Consider the following 24,673-nt stretch of genomic DNA (forward strand, 5'->3'; position numbering starts at 1 on the left):
AAAAATTTTTTCTTAGGGTTGCCTGGGTGGCTCAGTGGGTTAAGCCGCTGCCTTCAGCTCAGGTCGAGTCCTGCATCAGGCTCTCTGCTCAGTGTGGAGCCTGCTTCCCTCTTTCTCTGCCTGCCTCTGTCTACTTGTGATCTCTCTCTCTCAAATAAAATCTTAAAAAAAATTTTTTTTTCTTAAAAAAACATCCATCTTGAAAGCAATCTATGAAATGGGGTGTGCAATCTTACTAAAGGACACCTAACCCAGAGGAGGGAAGTTAGGTCACAGAAAGGATTCCCCAAATTTGATAAAACCATTGGGGCTTCTGGGTGGCTCAGTTGGGCCTCTGCCTTCAGCTCAGGACTTAATGGTTTGGGAGGAGGCCCTGGGATGGAGCCCCTGCATCAGGCTCGCTGCTCAATGGGGAGTGTGCATCTCTTGGTGGCCCTCACACTGCCTGTGGGCTTCTCGCAAATAAAACCTGGGAAAAAGAAAAAAAAAATCACAAGTAAGGGGGAGGGGCAGAGGGGAAAGTAGACTTCCTACTAAGCTGGGAGCCCCACTTGGGGTTCAGTCCCAGAACCCTGAGATGACCTGAGCAGAAGGTAGATGCTAACCAACTGAGCCACCCAGGTGCCCTGATGGAGAGAGCTTGGTTTGTGTTTTGGGGAATGAGATTTTTGAGTAGCACTGTGTCATGGAAAGGTTATAAGGTAGTTGGTTCCCAGGCTATGGTTCATAAACCTGGCTAGGGTGTGGAGGTGGGGACTGAGTGGGACATTTTACTTGGATTTGGATATCAGAACCTATTGGTGAAGAGACTTCAATAATGGGTTTGCTGCAGGTAAGTAGGCAAAGCCAGCTTTTTGGTTTTTTGAGTAGGTCCACACCAAAGTGTGGAGCCCAACAAAAATCTTGAACTCAAGACCCTGAGATCAAGGCCTGAGCTGAAATCAAGAGTCAAATGCTTAACCAGCTTAGCCATCCAGGCGCTCCAGGAATTACTGACTTCTAAAAGTCTTATTTTGTGGTTTCTAATCTGTAGACCAAAGAGATCAAATGATTTGTTTGAAGTCAGAATTTTCCTAGCCAAACCAGACAGTACTATTTTTTTCCTCTCAATCAGACTTTGTTTATATGGGAGAGTACCTTAAATGTGGGAAATTGTTTAAATCTGAGATAAAACTTATTTAATTGGTGTATGTATGTACTTATAACTATGATCATCTTAATTAAGCAGTATTTCCAACGTAAGAAATTTTCCAGTTGTCAGCGTCGTGAAAGCCGGCAGAGGGCAGCACTTCATTTTCTGTAGAACAGAGCAGCGGGGTTCTGGAAATGTTGCCATGGAAAGATCGAGATGTAGCAACTAGTGAATAGCAGCCCCAAATTACTCACAATGATCGACATGTTAAAGGGATTGAGCACCAGATAGCTGGAAGTATTAACAAAAATGATAAAAACTGTTGATTAAAAATGTGGTTCAAAGTAAAAGGAGCTAAAAAATTTAGAATGGTCATTTCAAACCACAGCTGTCTTATAAATCTTAAAATGATAAATGAAGCACATGACTTTAAAAATCTTGATTCTACAGCCTCCTCTAGATATATTTAGTGGTGTATTTTCATTTTATATTTAAAAAATTGATAAAACAGTAACATTGTACAAAACGAGAGGTTATACAGTGAAGTCTCTGTGTCTTCCCCGCCCCTCTTCCCCCTTGCTCAGGCTTCCCGTTTAGCTCCATAAAAGCAACCATTATCAACAGGTTCTCAGCAATTTCCAGACCTAGTGTGAGCACATGCATGAAGTAATTGTAGCATACAATTCAAACTGTTCTGCACCTTTTACTTTGTCCTTAAAAATAGACTAGGATGTCTTGGAAATTATATCTTGAATATTCCATGGCAGTACTTATAAAGCTTTCTCGTATTCTAACAGTTACATAATCCATTGTCTCATATCTTATTTAACCAGTCTATTGGAGCTTTAGATTGCTTTCAGTTTTCTGCTGTTATAAACAATGCTCACATTTGCTTGTAAGCCTGTATCCCAAATAACCTGTTTTTGAACCAATGGGCTCAGAAGGCATGAGTAGATATGAAGAAAGAGAGATTTTTTGGTTTGCTTCTGACTTTGGAGTATTAACAAAAGATAAAAGAGGCCAGGTTTTTTCTTTTTCTTTTTCTTTCTTTCTTTTTTTTTTTTTTGGTATGCCCATAAATGATTACAGTAACTCAGACTGTACTTATTTTTCATTATTTAGCATCCCTCACACAAGGGTGAGAACAGTGTGGGAATTAAACATGATTCATTCAGTATCACCATATTAGAAGCTATAAAAATACAAAAGAAGAGTTAAGAAAATTACAATAGGGAGGTGGCTTGAACACACATAAAATTGTTAAAAATTAGTCATTTTTGTGATTAAGCAAGTAATCCAAAAGTTCAGAAGGTTTGGGAAGGCTAGAATTGAAGAAAAATTTTTTGGAGAAGTTGGGACTTGAGCTGGGTGGACCTTGACTGGTAATTTGTTAAAAGAAAAAAAAGAAGAAAAGAAAGAAAGGAAAGAAAAGAAAAAAGTATTCCAAGAGGGGATAAAAGGCAGGAATAAGAATAGACAAAGCGATATTTACGAGGCGACTAGATCAATTGGGCTGGATTTTGCTGTGTCTGTTTGGGATTAGATGGGGTGGGGCCAGGTTGCACATCCAGGCTGGTTCCTTCAAGGGCAGTGTGTGTGTGTGTGTGTGTGTGTGTGTGTGTGTGCGGGGTGGGGAGCCTTGTAGGTTTCTGAGCCAGAAAATGACACAGGCCGATAGCTCTGACCTGGAGGTGTTATGGATGGAAGCATGGGACTAAAAGGATTGTTACAGTCCGAGCATGAACGGAAATGGCTAAATTATGGCACATATACTCAATGAAATACTTTATAAACAATATAATTAAAAAGTGACGGACTAGAACAACGTTAGAAAGTGCTGGAGTTTTTCCCTATTATAAAAAAATAAGCTTATGGGCAAAGACAAATACAATAGGAGTTGCATTCATGTTTTGGGATCTCTGTGTGGCCCCTCCCACTCCGCCCCCCGAACAAATCCAATTTGGCAGTTATCGTCCTTAGACTAAAAAAGTAAAAAAATACAAAAATACATGCCTCATACACATTGTCCATTTTTTAAAAAAGATTTTTTTTAAATTTATTTGTTTGTCAGAGAGTGAGCACAGGCAGGCAGAGGCAGAGGGAGAAGCAGGCTCCCTGCTGAGTAAGGATCCAGATGTGGGACTCGATCCTAGGACTCTGGGATCATGACTGAGCTGAAGGCAGCCGATTAGCTGACTGAGCCACCCAGGCATCCCTCGCTTTTGGACACCAACATAAGCTATGAGATAAGCAAAGCTGACACTGTTATCCCATTTGGGTAAGGAAACTGAACTCTGAAAGATGATTTGCCCAATTATTCACCTAGAGAGAGAGAAATGAAACCCGGGCCCTTGGCCAGGTAATGATGTTGCCAATAGAATGAAAGAAGTTCTTCATCCCCGCTTTTAGACAATTTAATCCTATTTTATCAGTGTAACCCTTGCTTCATGCCCTCAATTAGGGAACGTGAGAAGATAAAGTCACATATGGGTAAATTTAAAATGGAATTAAAACTGATAAAAACATTTTCTCATTACACACACTGTATCGATGGTAACAGATGCATTTAAGAAATGACCCAAATGAACATCTGTTGTTTGGAATGCCATTGGCCTGCCTAGCTTTCAGTATATTAAAAATCAAAAGAAAATGTTCATGGACTTCTTAAATTCGTCCCCCGAGAGAACTGCCCATATGTAAGAATATTGAGGAACTACGGAGTACTATTCAAGCTGGGCACCAACTTGTGCATCTTCTACCCTCATTCTGTCCCAAGGAAATAGGACTGTTTTTCTTTTTTCTTTTCTTTTCTTTTTTTTTTTTTTTTACGATTTATTTATTTATATATTTATTTGGCAGAGATCACAAGTAGGCAGAAAGGCAGGCAGAAAGAGGAGGAAGCAGGCTCCCTGCTGAGCAGAGAGCCTGATGTGGGGCTCGAACCCAGGACCCTGAGATCATGACCTGGGCCAAAGGCAGAGGCTTTAACCCACTGAGCCACCCAGGCACCCCTGGGACTATATTTCTAAACAATTTTTTCTGATCATAGCCTGTTTTCCTTTCATACGTTTGCCCTTCCTGGGTCACCTACCTAAAAAGCCTCTTTTCTCACCTGCACTTGTGAAAATGGGGGCCATTCTTCAAGATGCACTTCAAATACATCTTCTGAGAAAGCTTTCACTCTGCTTCACAGCTCTAGGCACATAGTCTTTTATACATACTTATAAACTATCTTGTTTTAAGCTTTTCTGTGTAGCTCCCTTATTCTTCCTATGTTGATACAGGAGGAAAGGAGCTGACATTTAGTAAGCAATTAGTAGGTTGGAAGATGCCAAGAATTTCACTGATTAATACCAGCCAGGGTTGGTCAAGTTGTTTCTAGAGCCAAGTACCCCTCGAAATGCTTTTGCTGCCATCTCCTTTAATTTCCACAACAGCCCTGTGTAGCACGTACCACTATTGTTATCCCCATTTTGCAGACGGGGTCTAGAAATCTGAATTAATTTAGCCAAGGACACAGACCCAGGATGTGTGGGAGCCTTAGTTCAAATCCAGATCTCCTGCCTCTGGAGGCCTTGGGACTTGCCCCCTTCAAAGAGCTGTTTTCCATTCAAGAGGCAGGTTTGTCTCCTCGAGTCTGCTCCCCAGTCCCTGGGAGCCTGGGGTTCTTCACTTTTCTGCCCACTGGGCACTGAGTTCCCTCACTCCTTCCCTAATTGCTCCAGTGCTGTCTGCTCTACCAGCCTCGGTCCTCTTGGTCCTGTTATTTAGTCGTTCATCCCGCTCTTCTTCAGGAGACCCCTGGAAAGCCCCACTAACCAACTGTCGGGGGAGGAGCCTCGGAGTCCCCAGTCCTGGACCCAATGCTACTCTTGGGATCTTCCCTCAAACTGAGAATAAAACATTAACTCCCGTCCCTGCTGGGGAGTACTTGTACTGGCTGCAACTTTCCACTAACAGATTTCTGTGACATCCCCACTATCAGCTATTTTTTTTTTTAAAGATCTTTGTTTATTTAAGAGAGAGACAGCAAGAGAGGGAACACAAGCAGGGGGAGTGGGAGAGGGACAAGTGGGCCTCCCACTGAGCAGGACTCTGGGATCATAACTTGAGCCAGAGGCAGACTGAGCCATCCAGGCGCCCCCCTACTATCAGCTATTTTAAAAGCCACTAAAACTTGTCTTTAGCCCAGGGTCTAAGATCTCTCTGACATTTTATTTAAAAGTACGTTTCTAGGGAGGGGAGGGGTGCCTGGCAGTCGCATGTGATTTGAGTCTTGATCTTGAGGTTGTGAGTTTAAGCTTCAAGTTTGGGCGGAGACTGATTAAAAAAAAAAAAAAAAGTTTCTAAGGAAAGGACTCATAACCTTCCTTAGATTCTCAAATGAATCCAGAGTTTCTTTAAGATTTGTAGACCTTGGGTGGCTCAGTCAGTTAAGCGTCTGAATTCGGCTCAGGTCATAGCAGGGGCCTGGGATCGAGCCCCATGTTGGGCTCTCTGCTCAGCAAGGAGTTGCTTCTCCCTCTGCCTGCCTCTCCCCCTGCTTGTGCTCTCTCTCTGTCAAAGAAATAAATAAGATTATTTTTTTTAAAGACCTTTGTAGACCTTCCTTAAAACATTTTCTTTTTGTCTTAGAACACTGAAAAAATAAAATTAAATTAAAAAAAAAATTTTTGGAAGCTTCACTCCTCATATCAAACACTGAAACATATTGAATGTCCATATTAAGTATAAGCTTTTATATAACTAAGAAATATTTCATTTGACTCATTGACATAAAGACGTATTTTATAGACATGTGATTAAGTATTTATTAATTTTGACTTTTCAAGTTTCCCTTTTTGTATTCTAGACCCAACAATATTTTTTTTTAAAGATTTTTATTTATTTATTTGAGAGAGAGACAGTGAGAGAGAGCGTGAGTGAGGAGAAGGTCAGAGAGAGAAGCAGACTCCCTGTAGAGCTGGGAGCCTGATGCGGGACTCGATCCCGGAACCCCGGGATCTTGACCTGAGCCGAAGGCAGTCGTCCAACCAACTGAGCCACCCAGGCGTCCCCCAACAATATATTTTTAAGATCTCAAATATTTTCATAGGCCTTCGGTAATCTCTTGCTTCCTAGGTGGTAACACCACCTGCTCCATCATTTCCTTCTGCCCTTGGTTGCTTAATCCCCTGCCTGCGTCCTCAGCCTTCCTCTTTCCCCAAAGCCCTGAGAATCTGTCCATCTGCTCAAACTCAGGATGAGCCCAAGATACTCTTTTTGTCTTCCATCCTCCCGATCCTGGGAAATCAGGGCCTATCCCTCGAGGGTGACGGGGAACCCAGAGTGGAATTTCTTAAACCCTGGTCAAGGAGGGACAGACACACGCAATGAGCCCTTCTCTCTTGCCTTCCCTCCATACTGGGTGTGGCAGAAGCCATGAAATTCAGGGATGAGCAAAGTTTGGGACATGCCGAGCGATGCCACGCATTTTTGAGGAATAATTTCTAAAACCAGATCTGATTGTTGCTATGGACTACTAGTAAAGAACCTAGCCAGTAAGCGATCGAAGATTGGCATTTCCAGAAGCTGAGAGATGAAATTTAAAAAGGATACGGATTCAATAAATAACATGGCTCCCCTCCCAACTTTCAAAATAAAATTAAGACATTACAGAAAATTAAATGCTTTTTAAAATTGAAGAGGTTACTGACTTAAAGGCATACTTTATTGTTCTTGTACTGGTGTCTACATGTGCACAGTTAGAGGAATGGAAGGTAGAAATATATCAATGTCATACTTGCTTTCTTTTTCTGAAAACATTCTGAGATTGGGCTTGCCTATCCACCATCTAGATGCCAGTGTTTTATGTTTACAGCCATCTGATACATACTTGCACCTACCCAGAATTTTCCAAGAATCTTGATATTTATAATGATTTCATGAGGGATTAGGTATAGGAACATATCCCCATTGGCAGGTGGGGTCTACGTGGCCTCCCCTTGACCCTGAGCTGGACGAGGACTACTTTGACCAAAGAGTACAGTGATGTGATACCGTGTCAGGGGTGGGTGTAGGCTTTAAGAGGGCTAGAAATGCCCACTTTAGTCTCTTAGAGCCCTAACCTGCCATGTTAGAAGTCTGGCTACCCCGAGCTACCATACTGGAAGAGCCATGTGAAGACAAAGAAGAGAAGGGACAGTAGGGCAGAGGAGACAAGCTGTTCCAAAACTCGGTCATTTGGGACATCCCAATCGAGCCCATGCTGCATACCTTGTGAGGCTGAGAGAGGTGAACCTCCCTTCTGTGCCTTGAGTTTCTGACTCAGAACTGTGAGATGTTAGGACAATAAATTGTCATTTTAAGTGACTAGATTTTGGGACACTTCACTAAGCATGAAGGGTTTACAACGTTTTAAACTACTGTAATCAACTATTAGTTTAATTTATAAATGTATGTACATAGATTTCATGAAATAAAGAAATTAAGTACATGTCGCACTTCAAAAATATGTCTCATAGGTTACCGGTGCAAAATAAAAATGAACTTAAGCACATATGTTAACATTTCTGAAATGAATTAATCATCTATTTAACATTAAGATCTAGGACTTCAGAGTCATGAAGATTAAAAAAATAATAGCTGATATTGCATCAACAGTGGTGACTAATCCACTGCAGTATAATTAGCAAGAATGACAGATAATTTAATTTGCAGGGGAAAAAAATGAAGATCTTTCCTACATTTCATACCCACACAAAAATGTAAAACCACCAAACCGCTTAACAAAAAGAGATGGTTATTACCATACCTGGGAACCAAATAATCTGAAAGCATGTGTCAGGCCCCCTGCAAAAGCCTTCTACAGATAACTCACTGAGCTGTTTCCAGCAGACACAAGTTCTTGGTCTCAGAGTTCCTGAGCTGTTCGCTCACTGTGCCGGAACAGCTGACCTCCCACAGCGTGTGCTTTAGGATCTCAGCAACTGAGGCCCGAAAGCGAGTTTGGAACTTCTTACTAATGAGGACATAAAGGATAGGGTTCAAGCAGCTGTTGAGGAATGCCAAGCCAGTGGAGAGGGGGATGCCGGCCTGAAGCACCTGGTGGAAATAGCTACTGTGGTGGATTGTGAGCTCCCAAATGTTAAACAGGTGATAAGGAGTCCAGCAAATCAAAAAGGCCAGGACCACAGCTAGGATAGTCCAGAAATGCTTACTGGAGACCAGGATGCTTCGCTTCTTCACCTTGAAGATGAGACACAAGTAGCAAATGCTCATTGCTAGCAAGGGGAAGAGGTACCCGACAATAAATTTCACCCAGGTCAAAACATGATGCCTCATCAAAGTAAGGTCAGGATCACGCTCATGGAAATTGTTATAGCAAAGAGTGTGGTTATTGAACTCCAGAGTGTCCCGAAAGTAGAGGGCAGGACCACCCATTAGAGAAGCCAAAAACCAAATGGAAACAACAACAATCAGGGAGTTCCTTAGGGTTCGGTGCCGATGGGATACGACAGGATGGATCAAGTGGATGTAACGGTCCACGCTGATCACCGTTAGGAAAAAAACACTAGCAAACATGTTCAGCTGGGCAATGAAGGAATTGGCTTTGCACAACCAGATGCCGAAGGGCCAGTGGAAATTCATGACCACATAGGAGATGTACAGAGGTAGGAAGAGAAGAAAAATGAAATCTGCGATAGCCAGGTTGAGGAACCAGAGAGTGGTGACTGTCTTCTTCCACTTGAATCCTGTGAACCAAATGACAGTGGCATTTCCTGGAATGCCCAGAATAAATGCTAAACAGTATAATACCAGTGAGACCCAATGAGCAACTCCCAGGTGGGCTTCCTCCTCCAAATCGGACTCTGAGGAGTAATATTCCTGGTTATAGGAGTAGTTCTCGAATTCTTCCAATAATGTTTCCTCTAGATCTTCCATGACCTTGTCAAGTGGAGAATGAGGATATCTATAGAAGCAAATTTAAAAAGAAAGAAAACAATTCTTAAAAGAGGAAATGCTCGGTGAACAAGGAACATTAGGATAGAAATATTTCATTTGATGAACTGAATGGAAATAGTATAATTGTTGGTAAGGTCTGTGATTATATTCTAGATATTCAAATCTTGGGGGTACTTCAGTTTTGCTTTGGTTACTCTCAAAGCTGTGAGAACTCATTTTTGCAAAGTATTCAGTAAGTGCTAAATTAAAATGATTGACTCTACAGGTGCAATTCCTCTATCCATAAGGCTTGTAGGCCTGACTAGAGAGAATCTAACATTCAGGGCCACCTGGATGGCTCAATGGGTTAAAGCCTCTGCCTTCGGCTCAGGTCATGATCTCAGGGTCCTGAATCGAGCCCCGAATTGGGCTCTCTGCTCAGCAGGGAGCCTGCTTCCTCCTCTCTCTCTGCCTGCCTCTCTGCCTACTTGTGATCTCTGTCTGCCAAACAAATAAATAAAATCTTAAAAAAAAAAAGGAATCTAACATTCAGAAGGCATAGATTAGGTTCTGACTCTGCATTATTATTTTATGGAAGATACAGAATACTTGTATTCTAAATGAATACTTATGTGGTGATGACTTCAAAGCCCTTAGTTATACCCTGACTTTCTTTTTCTTTTCTTTTCTTTTTTTTTTAAAGATTTTATGTATTTATTTGACAGACAGAGATCCCAAGTAGGCAGAGAAGCAGGCAGAGAGAGAGAGAGAGAGAGGAGGAAGCAGGCTCCCTGCTGAGCAGAAAGCCCGATGCGAGGTGAGCAGAAAGCCCGATGCGAGGTTGGATCCTAGGATGCTGGGATCATGACCAGAGCCAAAGGCAGAGGCTTTAACCCACTGAGCCACCCAGGCACCCTATACCCTGACTTTCTAAGCCAGACAAGAGTCCCAAATGCTTCTTCAATCCACACCTCCAGATGTTACAGGCAAGCACTGGAGGTTCTGACACACTGTTTTGCACCCACAGATGTTTTGATTCTATGTGTATGAAGGCAAACATGTTAGTAAAAATTCTATTAGTGTGGAAGACTTTTCAACTGAAAGGTATCCCTTGGAGTAAAATCGACTCTGACCATTTAATTTCTGTATCAATTTCCTATAGAGTGCGGCTAAATTTTATTTAAATATATATCTCAAATAAATAAATAAATAAATAAATAAATATCTCATTGAAATTCCTTTGTTTTGGATTAATTATGTTCCACATTTACAACAAAAGTATGATTTATCAATCAGTTTTGTTTCTTTTTGCCCCTACCAAAATTTATCTATTATAATTTCACCCAAAGTTAAGTTTTCTTTTGTGATCTTTTTTCTCCTTCCTATCAGGACCAGATTTTCTGGGTTAAGAAGAGGTAAAAGTCATTTTTACAATTTAAAAAAAAGTTTACTGGGTACGTTTGTATTTTTTTAGTTTTAAAAAATTTTTTATTTTTTAATTAACATATAATGTATCATTAGCCCCAGGGGTACAGGTCTGTGAATCTCCAGGTTTACACACTTCACAGCAACGTCCCCAATGTCCATAACCCCACCATCCTCTCCCTGCCTGCCCCCCTCCCGCTGGGTACAATTTTAATTACATCAATTTTATTTCGTATTGTTTCTGTTTGTTAGTATTCAAAATCTAGAAGAAAGAAGATTAATAGTTATATTCATTTCATGGAGCTGTAATAATTAATGGGGCAAACATACAAGATATGGGATTATAAGGAAGCCTGGGTGGCTCAGTCCGTTAAGCTTCTGCCTTCAGCTCAGATCATGATCCCAGGGTCCTGGGATAGAACCCGAGTGCATGGAACTCCCTGCTCCCATGCTCTCTCTTGCTTTCTCTCTCTCTCTCTCAAATAAATAAGTAAAATCTTTTTTAAAAAACGAGATTATAGTAGGGGTAAAATTAAAAGGTCAAAACATGTAGTGTTGCTCAGAGACATCTCACATTCAATTCTACTAACACTGAATTCATCATCCTACCTCAAAGTGTTTGAGGAACCTGGCAGGGCATAATTAAAAAATAAAAGCAATTCATTAGCCTCTTCCCAAATCCAGGCCCAGCCACATTCTCTTTGTTTTTCAATATTCAGCTTAAATGCCACCTTTTCCTGGAAACATTTTCTGACATTATCTTTGCCTGGATAATTATACTAATAATCACTATTATTATCTTTTAAAAAGTCAATGTTATTGGGAATTATCTAGGTGCCAGGCACCTATATAATTTGATTTGATCAATTATCTGATTTGATCCTCATGAGAATCTTATAAAGAAGGTAAGTAGTACTATTATTCCCACTTACAAGAAAGGATACTGAAGTTTGAGGAAACTTCGTGACTTGCACAGGATCACACAACCTTTAACTGGAGAGTCAGGATATGAACTCAAATCTACTGGACCCAGAGCTCGGACTCTTAGTTACTATGATTTTGGATGACACTGTATTCTTATTGTACTCGATGCACTAAATTGTCATTGTTTTATCTTTGATTTCTGCCCTACCAAATTCTTTCTTTTTTTTTTTTTTAAGATTTTATTTATTTATATGACAGAGATCACAAGTAGGCAGAGAGGCAGGCAGAGAGAGAGGAGGAAGCAGACTCCCTGCTGAGCAGAGAGCCCGATGTGGGGCTCGATCCCAGGACCCTGAGACCATGAGCTGAGCCGAAGGCAAAGGCTTAACCCACTGAGCCACCCATGCGCCCCTGCCCTACCAAATTCTTTATTTTTTTTTAAATTTTATTTATTTATTTGACAGAGAGAAATCACAAGTAGATGGAGAGGCAGGCAGAGAGAGAGAGGGAAGCAGGCTCCCTGCCGAGCAGAGAGCCCGATGCGGGACTCGATCCCAGGACTCTGAGATCATGACCTGAGCCGAAGGCAGCGGCTTAACCCACTGAGCCACCCAGGCGCCCCTGCCCTACCAAATTCTTAACTCCTTGAGAACGATGCCTGTCATCTCTGATCCCCATGGTGCCTAGTACAGTCTTAACATATCACAGACGCTTAACATGGGCCGATTAAATGATCGGTTCAGCTACAAATCCTGTTCAGAACCAAACGTAAGAGGAGAGTTGGTGAGTTCACCCTTACTTAAGTCACCGTCATTGCTAGAATCTCTCTGACCTTGACTCACAATTCTATCCCCAGGATCTTGGCTTTTTTTCTTGACACCGAGTCTTTTCCTTCGTGTATCCTACTCCACCAACCAAGAATTGGCTCCCTTCTTGCTGCCCTTTGCGTGCAGGTCTGGGACCTTACCCTGTCCACTGCTTCTGGTGGCTGACCATCCTCAACATCAAGTTTTTGTCTAGGCCAGTGTCTAACTCCATGTCTCTGTTTTCTGCCTGTAACCTGGGACACCCATCCCTCCTCATGCCTATGACCTTTTTTTTTTTTTTTTAAGATTTTATTTATTTATTTATTTATTTTTAGATTTTATTTATTTATTTGACAGACAGAGATCACAAGCAGGCAGAGAGGCAGGCAGAGAGAGAGGAGGAAGCAGGCTCCCTGCTGAGCAGAGAGCCCGATGTGGGGCTCGATCCCAGGACTCTGAGATCATGACCTGAGTCGAAGGCAGCGACTTAACCCACTGAGCCACCCAGGCGCCCCGGATTTTATTTATTTATTTGACAGAGATCACAAGTAGGCAGAGAGGCAGGTAGAGAGAAAGGGGGAAGCAGGCTCCCTCCTGAGCAGAGGGCCCGATGTAGGGCTCGATCCCAGGACCCAGGGATCATGACCTGAGCCAAAGGCAGAGGCTTTAACCCACTGAGCCACCCAGGCGCCCCTGCCTATGACCTTTTAAGCTATTAGGAATTCTGAAGCCAAATGGCCTAGGTGGCAGTTTAAATCACCTTACAAAATCCTAAGCAGTAAGTAGAAGGACCCTCATTCTCCAAGCACAGAATGCCAAAGGAAGACCCCGAATTACAGTAGAACCATTAACCTGCCCCAAAGTCAGAAACCTCCCCCTTCTAATGCCATTACTGACCCTGCTGGACCAGAATGATCACAGGGCCTGCCGAAGGACACCAGCCACCAGTCTTTTCTCTTCTTTTGGTAGGGGGGAAGGTACCGCAAGGATGAGTGATCTAGTTCATCCATTTCAGAATCCCTTCAAACAGAAAACCCTGTATCAGAGAGGTCCCCAATCTTTCAGAGAGCAGATGCGGTGATTAGACACAAGATCCAGTTAGCTCAAGCTTGGAGAAAGATCTTCAAGAATTGCTGAATGCTGCCCAGCTGAAACCTTCACAGGAAATATAATCTAGGAATTCCCCTGTGACTTAGAGCAGATGTTTTTGTGTGGTGACAGTGGTGAGGGATATGGGTAGGACGGAGAAAAGAGAGAAGTAAGGCAGAATTCAGCAACTGTCCCCCCAAGTCCTTGGACAAGTACAGTTAACCTTTAAGGACATAGTCTCATTTAATTATCACAGCTTGTGTATACGGCCATACCACCCTGAACGCGCCCGATCTCGTCTAATTATCACAGCTTGTTTATATGCTGCTTTCTAGTTTATAGGCACCTCCGGATCTAATTGAGTTTCCAGATCTCACACCTACCCACCTACCTAGAGGCTAACTATATTAGTCTCATAGGGCTGACGTGACAAAGCGCTCTAAACTTGAAATTTCTTAGTAACAGGAATTGACTGGCTCACAGTCTGGAGGCTAGAAGTCTGAAGTCAGGTGGGAAGTCAGAGGGAAGTCTTTGTGGGAGACTCTGTCCCGTGCTAGCTTCTGGTGATTTGCCAGCAAACTTTGGCCTTTCTTGGCTTGTACACATGTGATCCTCATACCCGCCTTCACTGCCTCATGGTGCTCTGCCTGCGTGTCCGTCTCTGCGCCCAAATGTCACCCTTCCATAAGGACTTGTGTCCTACTGGATTCCTGGTGGATTTCAACTCACCCTAATGACCCTGTTTTAACTTGATCACCTCTGTAAAGACCGTAATTCCAAATAACATCACACTGTGAGAGGCCGAAGGCTTAGATGTCAACGTACCCTTTTGGAGGGGCTCAATCCCACCCGCAGCACGAACCCGGAGCTGGCAGCCACCTCTGAATCGTAATCACTCATTCATTTAGCACATGTTCCGTAAGTGCCTGCATTTCTCAGGCGCCATTCTAGTTAATTGTGCTTCTTCACTAAATGAGACAATTATTTCTTCCATTTTAGATTTTAGAGTCTAGCAGGAGATAGTAAAAATAAACATAATAGAAAAGCAAATTACAGAGCGTGTTAAAGTGTGTTAAAAGCTGGTAAGTGCTGCAGAAAAACGGGGCGGGGGGAGGGAGGAACGGAATAAAAGGGACAGGAGAGCAGGTTCTAATTTTCAGTAAGGTGGTCAGAGAAGGGCTCACTGGGGGGCCAGCAACCACAGTCAGAGCGACGTAAGGGAGTTAGTCATGTGGATATTGCGGGCAGGAGGGCTCTAGGCAGAGGGAACAGCCGGTGCCTTAGGGCAAAGTGTGTCTAAGTATTCCAGAAATAGTGAGGATACCAGTATGTATCGAATAGGATGAGCACTGTGAACAAGGGGAAGAGTAGAAGAAAAGCAGCAGCAAGGGTGTGTGAGAGGTCAGATATGGAGACATTTGTAGGCCATTGAGGGACTCTGGTTTTCACTCTAAGGGAAGCAGGATGCCCCTGAAGGAATTTGAGCAGAGGAGAAAAGTAATCTGTTTCTATTATCGTACAATCCCTCCTTCTGTTATGTTGAGAAGAGACTGCTGTGGGTAGTGGTGACGGCGGAGGTGGGGCACCCAAGTGTAGAAGCAGCGAGACTGATTCCAAGATTACTGGAATAATCCCAGGCGGAGATGGGGGTGGCTGGGACCAGGTTGGTAGCAGAAATGATGAGAAAGGCCTGAATTGGGGGCGCCTGGGTGGCTCTGTCCATTGAGCATCTGACTCTTGATCAGGCCGTGATCGCAGAGTCGTGGGACTGAGCCCCTGGCCAGGCTCTGTGCCCAGTGGGGAATCTGCCTGAGAGTCTTTCCCTCAGCCCTTCCCCCCACTCACGCACATGCTCTCTGTCTACCTGTCTATCTCAAGTAAATAAGTCTTAAAAAAAAAAAAAAAGGGACAGACTGAACTCTAATTTATACGTCGAAGACAGAATCAATAGGTTTCTTAGTGGATCCGACGTGAACGAAAAGAGTTAAAAATGACTCCCGGGCCTTGGGGTCTCCTGTACCAGAGTCTAAGGCCCTCTGATACCCCTTGTTCTGTCTTGTCATTGGCTCGAGTATAGATACAGCCATGAGCTATCTCGCACTGTGTGGATGAGGAAAACATTTGTTTCATAAGATAGAAGCAGCTTGGGCCCTCCTTAGCCCTCGTTGAGCACAGCTGCCCTACCTCTCTGGACTTCCTCCTTCTGTATTACTTAGTGAGAACATATTTGCCCTGCTATTCTTTGGGGCTTTTGTTAAAGCAGCAAGACCCGTACCCTAACTCACTTAGCTTCCCTGGGCCTTGCCTTTAAGCACTGTGGCGGAGCCCTGGCCGTGTCCACGTCCTGCGAGAAGAGGCCATGAGAAACCCTTGAGGAAGGAGCTCTTCCTACCAGTGGCCACGGCTTCAGGAAGCTTACTGGGATAGAGAGTGGGGAGCTTCCCCTGGGGACAACAGAAAGAGAAAGAAGCCGACCTCGTAAGGGAGATCTCTGTACCCCAGCAAGAGTCATTTAAAGAATACCCTTTTCCACCATGGAGGCCAACTATGAGGAGGGTTTTGCAGTGACCATGGTAAGCTGATAAGACTCCTACTTTATAAGGAAATGGGAAGCAGACCTTGAGTTGGGCTGATATTAGACCTATACTCTTTTGGCAGAGGCTAAACATCCTCTGCCCTCTGTTTCACATTTAAGTGTCCTGGGGGCAGATAACCATAAGAGGTTCAGTAGTTCAGGCTGAGGAGACAACGGGATTCAAGGGAACAGAGGACCATGAGGGCCGCCCCCAGTGGACAGCAGCTCCTCCGTCCTAGCCAACTGTTTCCATGCGGGAAGTGAGGACTTAGTGTTGCCAGAGTCTTTGAAGAATGGCTGGATATCTATATTATTAATGTGAAAAGCTTCCAGTTTCTAAACGACTATTTCAGAACAAAACAGCTGCAGACCACATTCAGCCCGTCCACAGACTTGTGACCCCTGGGGTGAGCCAACTCTTGAAAAGTTTGAGCCTTTAACAGTGAAGGAGGAGGCTGTGCATTAGAATGGAAATAGGGGCGCCCGGGTGGCTCACTGGGTTAAGCCTTTGCCTTCAGCTCAGGTCATGATCTCAGGGTCCTGGGGTCGAGCCCCACATCAGGCTCACTGCCTGCCTCTCTGCCTGCTTGTCATCTCTGTCAAATAAATAAATAAAATCTTAAAAAAAATAAAATAGAAATAGAAACTCTGAATTGGCCTCTGCAGATGACTTGCCCCTTGGTCCCTGGGAGGCGACTGTGATTCAAGGCTACTCGAGGCCTCTCCAGGGACCCTCACTTTAACTTTCTACCAATTAATACAGCAGATGAGCTATAAGTTAGGACAAAGGAAAGGGAGAAGGACAAGCAGACTTGCGCTGAGCGCGGAGTCTGACACAGGACTTGGTCTCACGACCCACAAGATCATATGACCTAAGCAAAAATCCCAAAGTAGGACGCTCAACTTACTGAGCCACCCAGGTGCCCCTAGAGATGACTTTTTAACTTTTTTTTAGAGATGAATTATTAAACTTATGAAAACTGATATTCTGCTGTATCATCAATTGTGTTGTGTTAAACTTATCTGTTCATCTGTGGTGGGATAGGAGAAAAAGGGCAAAAAGGAGATAGAGAAAGAAAACATGAGAACGTGTGTCCTCAGTTTAATCATGTGGACACAGTACACACACATACGTGCTTATATACACATACACATATGGCTCGGAGAAGGGAGAGAAGGATAGAAAGCAGACGTCGTGGTGAAACTAGAGAAACATCTGGGCAAGAGAAGTGAGCCTCGCTGGGCAGACGCCCGAAATGAAGATGAATGACAAGCGAATTAGGTCCTTGAGCCCAGGCCTAAAGGAAACCCTGTCATTTATTAAACAGGCAGAGTCAATCCGCGTTGGCCGGCAGTGACTTTCCATCGGGACCTCATGGAGCTTTCGTGATGTGGAAGTGCTTTGCGGAGCGCAACCGCCACGCCGGGATGAGACTTTCAGACTTGACGGAAAAGAGGAAAGAGCTACTGTATTTGTCTTAGACCATATGTGCTGCTGAAAGGCAAATCAATTATTCTGACTGAGATGAAGACTAACAGAGCTATACGTGACCGTAACCGCTTTTGAGGGGCCCCTTAAGTAAGCACTGGGCTGTGCCCCGTGTGAGAACACACCAAGCTCCCCCAGGCCAGGTTAGAGACGCGTGAAAAGCCCCCGGTGTGGAGCAAAGGTCAGAGCACTGTCCCTGAAAGGTATGGTTTGTTTCCAAAGAATGTGAAGAGGTTTGTTTACCACAGGGATTTAGATTTCGGGGGGACACTCACGTTATCACATTCCTGGGTTATGGCTACTCGAGTGGCAAATGTCTAGTCCGGTGCACAGAACTGTTTTTAAAAGTAAATAAATTGGTTTCTGAGCCATCCAGATTTAATAGATCGTAAAGCCTAAACCCGTCTCTGAATAAACAGATTTCACTGCGAGAGTCCTGGTGGAAAGTGTGATGATAAATTGTCTGCAAAACCCAGATGACTTTGGGGAAGGACATCTGGTAGAAATGTGTATCATTAAGCTTTTAAAGGTGGCTTTCAACTTTTAAACTTTTAAATGTGGCTCGGCTATAGAGGGAAACATTTTGTTTGTCTACCTTGACAAAACACAAAGATTCCTTCTGGCAGAACATTTGGTGAATGCAGAAGGGTTTCATTTAGTTCCATAGTGAGGAGTTCGATGGATTTTTATGGACAATTGCAGAAGTCTTAAGAAAATGTAGTCTCCACTCTACTTGGAACAGAGAGAAGGATTTGATGTTGCTGATCTTTGTCTATGAGGATTGCCTGTGTAGAGCTCCCCCATAAACCGTGGTTAAAAAATTCAAGAGCTGAATGTGCCTCTTGAGAGATCCTTGTGGAAACTTGAGGGAACATGTATTTAGCTTCAGAATGAATGACAGAAATGAGGAGAAAGAATTGATAGACATGATGGAGAAAATCTGGTGAAAACCACAGATCCGTGACCCAGCAAACTTGAATTTCCAAGGGCTGTCTTCTTAGGGAAGAGAGAAGAGAGTTGTTTTTTGTTTTGTTTTGTTTTTTTAAAGAATGTGTGTGTGTGTGTGGGGGGGGGTGTTTGGAGGCATTGCTCAGTATTTTCCACTAGCTATCAAATATAAACTCTACACCACACCCCAGACTGTTCTCAAGATCTTTGACACCAGCAGAATATTTTGCTGCCCTCTGGATGAACAGCCTCTCCTTGGAAGCTATTACAGTACAGCAATGCTTATAAAGATACTCTGTTGATTCGGTCAAGGGAAGCAAAGGAGGTTTAAAGAACGAAAGTTTGGATTGTTTCAATGTTCCAGCAGGTGCTTCCTGCTGGTTGGGTGGGGATGCAACCATGACTGTCACATTGCTTCTCCTGGCATCACTTATCCATTAATAGAAAAGCATCTTGCCTATCTACAGTTCCTATGTCATTTATTACTTAATTTCAGACATTAAGATAAATAACAACAGTCCTTGACATACTAGAAAGATGGAAGTATTTTGGTTTGGCTCAAAAAAAGGCAACAAAAAAAAGGGGAGCGCCGGGTAATGAAGCCCTTGAATGTCATGTTCAAGTATTTGGATTTTATTCCATTGCCAGTTGGGAGCAAATAAAAATGTTTGTAGCAGGGAGGGACACCATTGAACCTTTGTTTTTGTAAAGATCATCTGGCAGTGATTTAGGGAAATGTTGTCATGACTGAAGCCAAAGATGGAAGGGCCTTAGGCATGAGAGTTAGAATAAAGAGTGAGAATAAAGATGAGGGAGATATCTTTGATGGATATCATCTAGGAAATTAATAGACGCTTTCAGGAAGCTTAGCTAAACTGAGTATAACCTTCACAATAACTTTTTTTATTGAATTGGCATTAAAATCAACCTCAGGAAAGCTAACTAATTTTAGGCATACACATGTTTTATTCACTTTTAAAGGCGATGGGGTTGGGAGAAAGTTCTTCCTAACTGAATCAAGTGGTAATGAAATGATACCTATTTTTCACTCTGTTGGGGTCCAGGTCTTTTCATTAAAAGGCACCTGCAGGGGGCGCCTGGGTGGCTCAGTGGGTTAAGCCTCTGCCTTCGGCTCAGGTCATGATCCCAGGGTCCCGGAATCGAGCCCCGTATCGGGCTCTCCGCTCAGCAGAGAGCCTGCTTCCTCTCTCTCCCCACCTGCCTCTCTGCCTACTTGTAATTTCTATCTGTCAAATAAAATAAATAAAATCTTTAAAAAAAAAAAAAAAAGGCACCTGCAGGCTGATTGGGAGTCTAAACCCCGGGTTTCATTTGAACAGTTGAACAGGACCCAGCACATATTTGCAAAGTCAACACCTACTTACGTTTCAGTTGTTCCAATGCTTCACTCAGAAGTTACGGTCCAGGTTTGTACAATCTGTATGGCTCTGTGGACTGCCGGGAGAGAACAGTGAATGATTAACCTCGGGTCAGGGAGCAACCTTCAGGCTTAATTTGTTTGCGAGACTTTGAGCTAATGAACACACAGGTGTAATTGAAATATACAGCAATAAAGTGGTCCATGGCTCTGGAATCACTGCCTGTTATCAGATCCCAGTCGTACCTCTTCCTGGCTGTGGATTCTTGGACAAATCGCCTCCTACCTCAAATCCTCAACTTCCTCGCTTGTAAAGTAAGTGTAGTAATAGCACTGACTCGTAGGATTGCTGTAGTCATCACATAAGGAGAACCTCAAAAAGTGGTTGATTCAGGACCTTGCCCATAAAGCATACTCATGATTTGATTATTGATTATTACCAGTTCAGGACTAAATGCGGCACACGATAGCGGGGAAGGTAGAATAGAAGAGGACTTGTTTGTGTTACTTCATGAACAGTGTGAGAAGAGGGGCACCTGAGTGCCTCAGTTGGTTAAGTGTTCGACTCTTGATTTTGGCTCAAGTCATGATTTCAGGGGGCCTGCTTAAGATTCTCTCCCTCCCTCTCTCCCTCTGCCTTAAAATAAAATAAAATAAAATAAAAATTTGTTTTGGGGGTGCCTGGCTGGCTCAATCAGGAGAGCAAGCCACTCTTGGTCTTGGGGTCATGAGCTCAAGTCCACATTGGGAGTAGAGACTACCTAAATAAATAACTTTTTAAAAAAATTTAAAAAAAAAAGATTTTATTTATTTATTTGACAGAGATCACAAGTAAGCAGAGAGGCAGGCAGAGAAAAGGGGGGAAGCAGGCTCCCTGACAAGAGAGAGAGCCCGATGCAGGGCTCGATCCCAGGAACCCAGGATCATGACCTGAGCCGAAGGCAGAGGACCCAACCCACTGAGCCACCCAGGCACCCCCTAAATAAGTAACTTTTAAAAGTATAAATAAATACTTGCTTTGCTTTGGGAGGCCTAGGGGCTCACTTGGTCAAGTGTCTGCCTTCAGCTCAGGTCATGGTCTTAGGATCCTGGGATTGAGCCCCACATCCGAGCCCCACAGCCAGCTCCCTGCTCAACAGGGAGCCTGCGTCTACTTCTCTTCTACCTGCTTGTGCACACACACACTCTCACTCTCTCAAATAAATAACTAAATTCTTTCTTTAAAAAACTTGCTTTGTGGGCTTCATATTTTTAAAAAGATTAAATCTGTATGGGGTTCACACATTGTTAGATGCTGCCTTCTGACAGTGTTTGAGTTGGGGGGGGTCCCTGTGTCTAGCCGTCAGATACCATTATTATCCCCATATCTGGCCAAGAATGGTAAAAATGGAATACTCTAGAGCATTTTAGTCTTCTTACTTCTCTCTTTTAAATAAGCTATTTATTTACTTTTGAATAAGGATATGGTCTAGGCCTTTTTACTTTTTTCTTTCTTTTTAAATGTAAGCTTTATGCCCAACATGAGGTTCAGACTCATGGCACCAAGATAAGATTTTCGATCAAGACGCACATATTCTACCAACTGACCCAGCCAGGAACCACAACATAGTCTAGGTCTTTATTTCACTTCTTTCCATATTTTACCGAGTCTGGGAGAATCACCACTGTCAATAACGTATGTTTCAAAGCCTTGGTCATAGCGAAGAGAAATCCCCAAATCAGCATTTCCTTGAAAAGAGATTTTTCAAGGAATTTTTTAGCAGAAGGGATGTGGGTACTGAATTTGAAAACCTTGATGGCACAGGACTTGTGTAACTTTATTTTTGTAGGGCATGACCGCACAACTGCTGGAGATCCGAATTTTTCCAATTTACTTTCTGAATATTTTCATTCATACAAATGGTCAACACTAAAGCTTTAATCGTTTTTAACGTCTCTGACAGTGTTATGTCTCCTGAAGAACGGATTCTGGAAGCAGGAGTCACAACAGGGCACTTCACCGATTACATGACTCCTCAGAAGTAGACACCACTCATGGTTTAAATTCTGAAAAGCCAGGGGCGCACAGTATAATGCCGTGCAGGCTACCATAGCGTACCTGTTTTCTATTTCATCATTACCCGGACTGAAGATGTCTTGTTTCTCAATCACATTTTGTCCATGACATTTACAGAAGTGTAAGGGGGAATAGCCGATTTAGGGTGAAAACTGCATAGGCAGCCATTTGAGTCTTATTTTAATTTATACTAAGACATTTCCTTTGTTAAGGAAAGAGAAGGCCTGGGTGCCTGGGTGCCTCAGTCGGTTAAGGGTCAGATTCTTGGTTTCGACTCAGCTCATGATCTCATGTGTCCTGAGATCGAGCCTTGCATCAGGCTCTGCTCTCAGTGGGGAGTCTGCTTGAGTCTCTCCCTTTGTCCCTGCCCTGCTCACATGTTCTCATGCTCTCTCTCCTAAATAAATAAATCTTAAGAAAATAAAAAAGAAGAAGAAGAAGAAGAGAGAGAGAGAGAGGCTATTCTCCTAAAGGGGAAGGAACAGAAGTCAAGGGACTTGCAGAATAGACTGAATTTGTAGCCACTTCACAAAACAATACTGTGTATCCCTCTGAGAGGTAGTAAGTGAACTTGGTCAAGGAGGTGGAAGGGAAACTTGTTTTGGTTGCAAGAGTAATGTTTTTTCAACACAGCAGCAAAAATGTGCGGGGTGGAGGGAAGGGCGACAATTCTAGAACTTCCTCCCATTCATGGAAGATTATTCCTGACAATGTGTTTGCCTTTCTCCCGCCCTCGGAGGACATGGGAGGGGGTGTGGTCACAGAAATGTAGTCACAGAAGATAAAACAAAGCCTAAGTCGAAGATCTTGCCAATCGATCACTATCAAACAGTTGAGTGCCAGAACCATTCTTTTGATGGTTTCGAGCTTTTCATCATGAACATTTAAGATTATTTTATGGTAATGGAAACAAAGCTGGCAGCCTCACCGCTACCTTGTCATGGTCAGTCTGCGTCAGGAGTAGTTTGTTGAGGTCGTCCAAACAGATTTGGAGAAGACCACTGGGAAGCAAAAGCAGTGTAAGGGAGGGACTCAGGGGACTGAAATGACTTGACGTTATGTCTTTGTTGACATGTTTGAAGCAAACCAGCAAGAAAAAAACACTGAAGGAGTCTGATATCTGTCTTCAGATACTCAAAGATGAGGAAAAAGTGAGACACTTATTCTCTGTGTTTCTCATGTTGGAGCTATGGCAAAAAAAAAAAAAAAAAAAAAAAAAAAATGTTGGCATTGCAGCCAGGAAAATTTTGGCTTAGTAGAAACAAGAATTTATAGCTGTTCAAAACGGAGAATGTTAAAAACCAGCAGCCAACAAATTGAGCAAACAGATGCATAACATTGGGTGGGCACTGAGGGGGGTTCGGGCACAGGCTGGCTGCCGGATGGGGAGGCCCCAGAAAGCGTGGAAGCACGCGAGAAGGGGGTCTTAAACTTCATCTTCTAAGAGCAAGAATCTATGACAACTTTTTTTCAGATTACTTTTGAGCCCTTATTTTCTATGTACTTGATTAGGAAACTGAAGATGAGGAACATTGCAAAACTTGGAAAAAACCATTTGGCTGGCAACCTGGCATGGTCCGAATTCTTATCCAAATATGTGAATGTGCATGCTCTTAACCTTTAGGCACCCAAGGCACAAGAAGCCTTTCTCAAGCAGGAGAGAGTTTTGTTTTTTTGTTTTTTTGTTTTTTTTAGATTTTATTTATTTATTTGACAGGCAGAGATCACAAGTAGGCAGAGAGAGAGGAGGAAGCAGGCTCCCCGCTGAGCAGAGAGCCCGATGTGGGGCTCAATCCGAGGACTCTGGGATCAGGACCTGAGGCGAAGGCAGAGGCTTTAACCCACTGAGCCACCCAGGTGTCCCTGCAGGAGAAATTCTGAGAATGATACCTACTTAGAGAACAATTCGACCTTCCTGTACTAGAGCTATCCCTGTGGTTAAATGAAAAAACAAAAGGAAACAAAACATGAAGCCCTCTTCCCTACACATGAGCACTCCTAGCTAGGACGAAGCTGAGAATGACAGAAGAGAGCTGCTTGGGCTCTTTGTTGGACTTCCTCACCACCCACCACCTGCCCCCCGTACCCCTTGGCCCAGAGGACGCCCCTGTGAGCACAGATTGTAACTCTGAGCTCCGGTCACAGAGGTGTATTAATCCTGCTTCATAGGCCCCTGTTTGCCCAGAACCTATTCTATTCCTGGCGCTGGTTCTGACTCTGCTGTTAAAGTCTCTGCAAAATGTGGAAAAAGTGAAGAACCAAACTGTCTGACCAGGACCCTAGACCACCTCCCATGTAGCTTCCCGGCAGCTGGGTTTGCGAGGACATTCAGACAAATGCATATTCTTACTGCTCCGGAGCAGCGGTCTGCCGTGGTGAACTGGACCATACGTGAACCTGGAGGACAGAATTTGCCAAAGGCTTCTCCTTTCCTCCTGGATTCACTGGGATTTCTTCTTGGCTTCCTAAGAGCAAGGGTACTTTCAAATGGTATACACATATCCAGGTCCTAGCTTACCACTTCGGGCATAGGACATGGATGAGAGAGAAGAAAACAGAAAAGGGGAAGAAAATTTTTTTTTTTTTAAGATTTATTTATTACTTGAGAGAGAGAGACAGAGAGAGCACAAGCCAGGAGAGAGGCAGAGGCAGGCGAGAGAGAATCAGACACCGTGCTGAGCTGGAAACCTGACGTGGGGCTCCATCCCAGGACCTGGAGATCATGACCTAAGCCCAAAGCAGATGCTTAACCATCTGAGCCACCAAGGCACCCGGGGAAGAAAACTTTTAACCCAGTTTCTACTTCTGATCAAAGCCCTCCAACCAAACCTCCCCTCGAGGCTCCATTTTGTCCAGAGCCTTTGAAGGGAACCGGGTTCATTATGGACACAGTGTTCCCTAGAGATTAGCATGATCCACTGTCACATC

General features: G+C 43.4%; 1 protein-coding gene across 5 annotated transcripts in view; it reads right to left on the minus strand.

The window, feature by feature from the left end:
* Positions 1-5,861: 5,861 nt before the first annotated feature.
* Positions 5,862-24,673, minus strand: part of CMKLR2 (chemerin chemokine-like receptor 2) — a 50,252-nt gene continuing 31,440 nt past the window's right edge. For all 5 annotated transcript variants that reach the window (XM_059392648.1, XM_059392644.1, XM_059392646.1 and 2 more), the window contains 2 exons: positions 19,697-19,766; positions 5,862-9,083 (listed from right to left, as the gene is read on the minus strand). In XM_059392648.1, the coding sequence (XP_059248631.1) occupies positions 7,988-9,055 (1,068 nt within the window). In that variant the 5' untranslated portion in view covers positions 9,056-9,083; positions 19,697-19,766 and the 3' untranslated portion in view covers positions 5,862-7,987. The remainder of the gene's footprint in view (positions 9,084-19,696; positions 19,767-24,673) is intronic.

This window comes from Mustela nigripes, chromosome 3, assembly GCF_022355385.1.
Source record: "Mustela nigripes isolate SB6536 chromosome 3, MUSNIG.SB6536, whole genome shotgun sequence".
Taxonomy (NCBI): Eukaryota; Metazoa; Chordata; class Mammalia; order Carnivora; family Mustelidae; genus Mustela; species Mustela nigripes.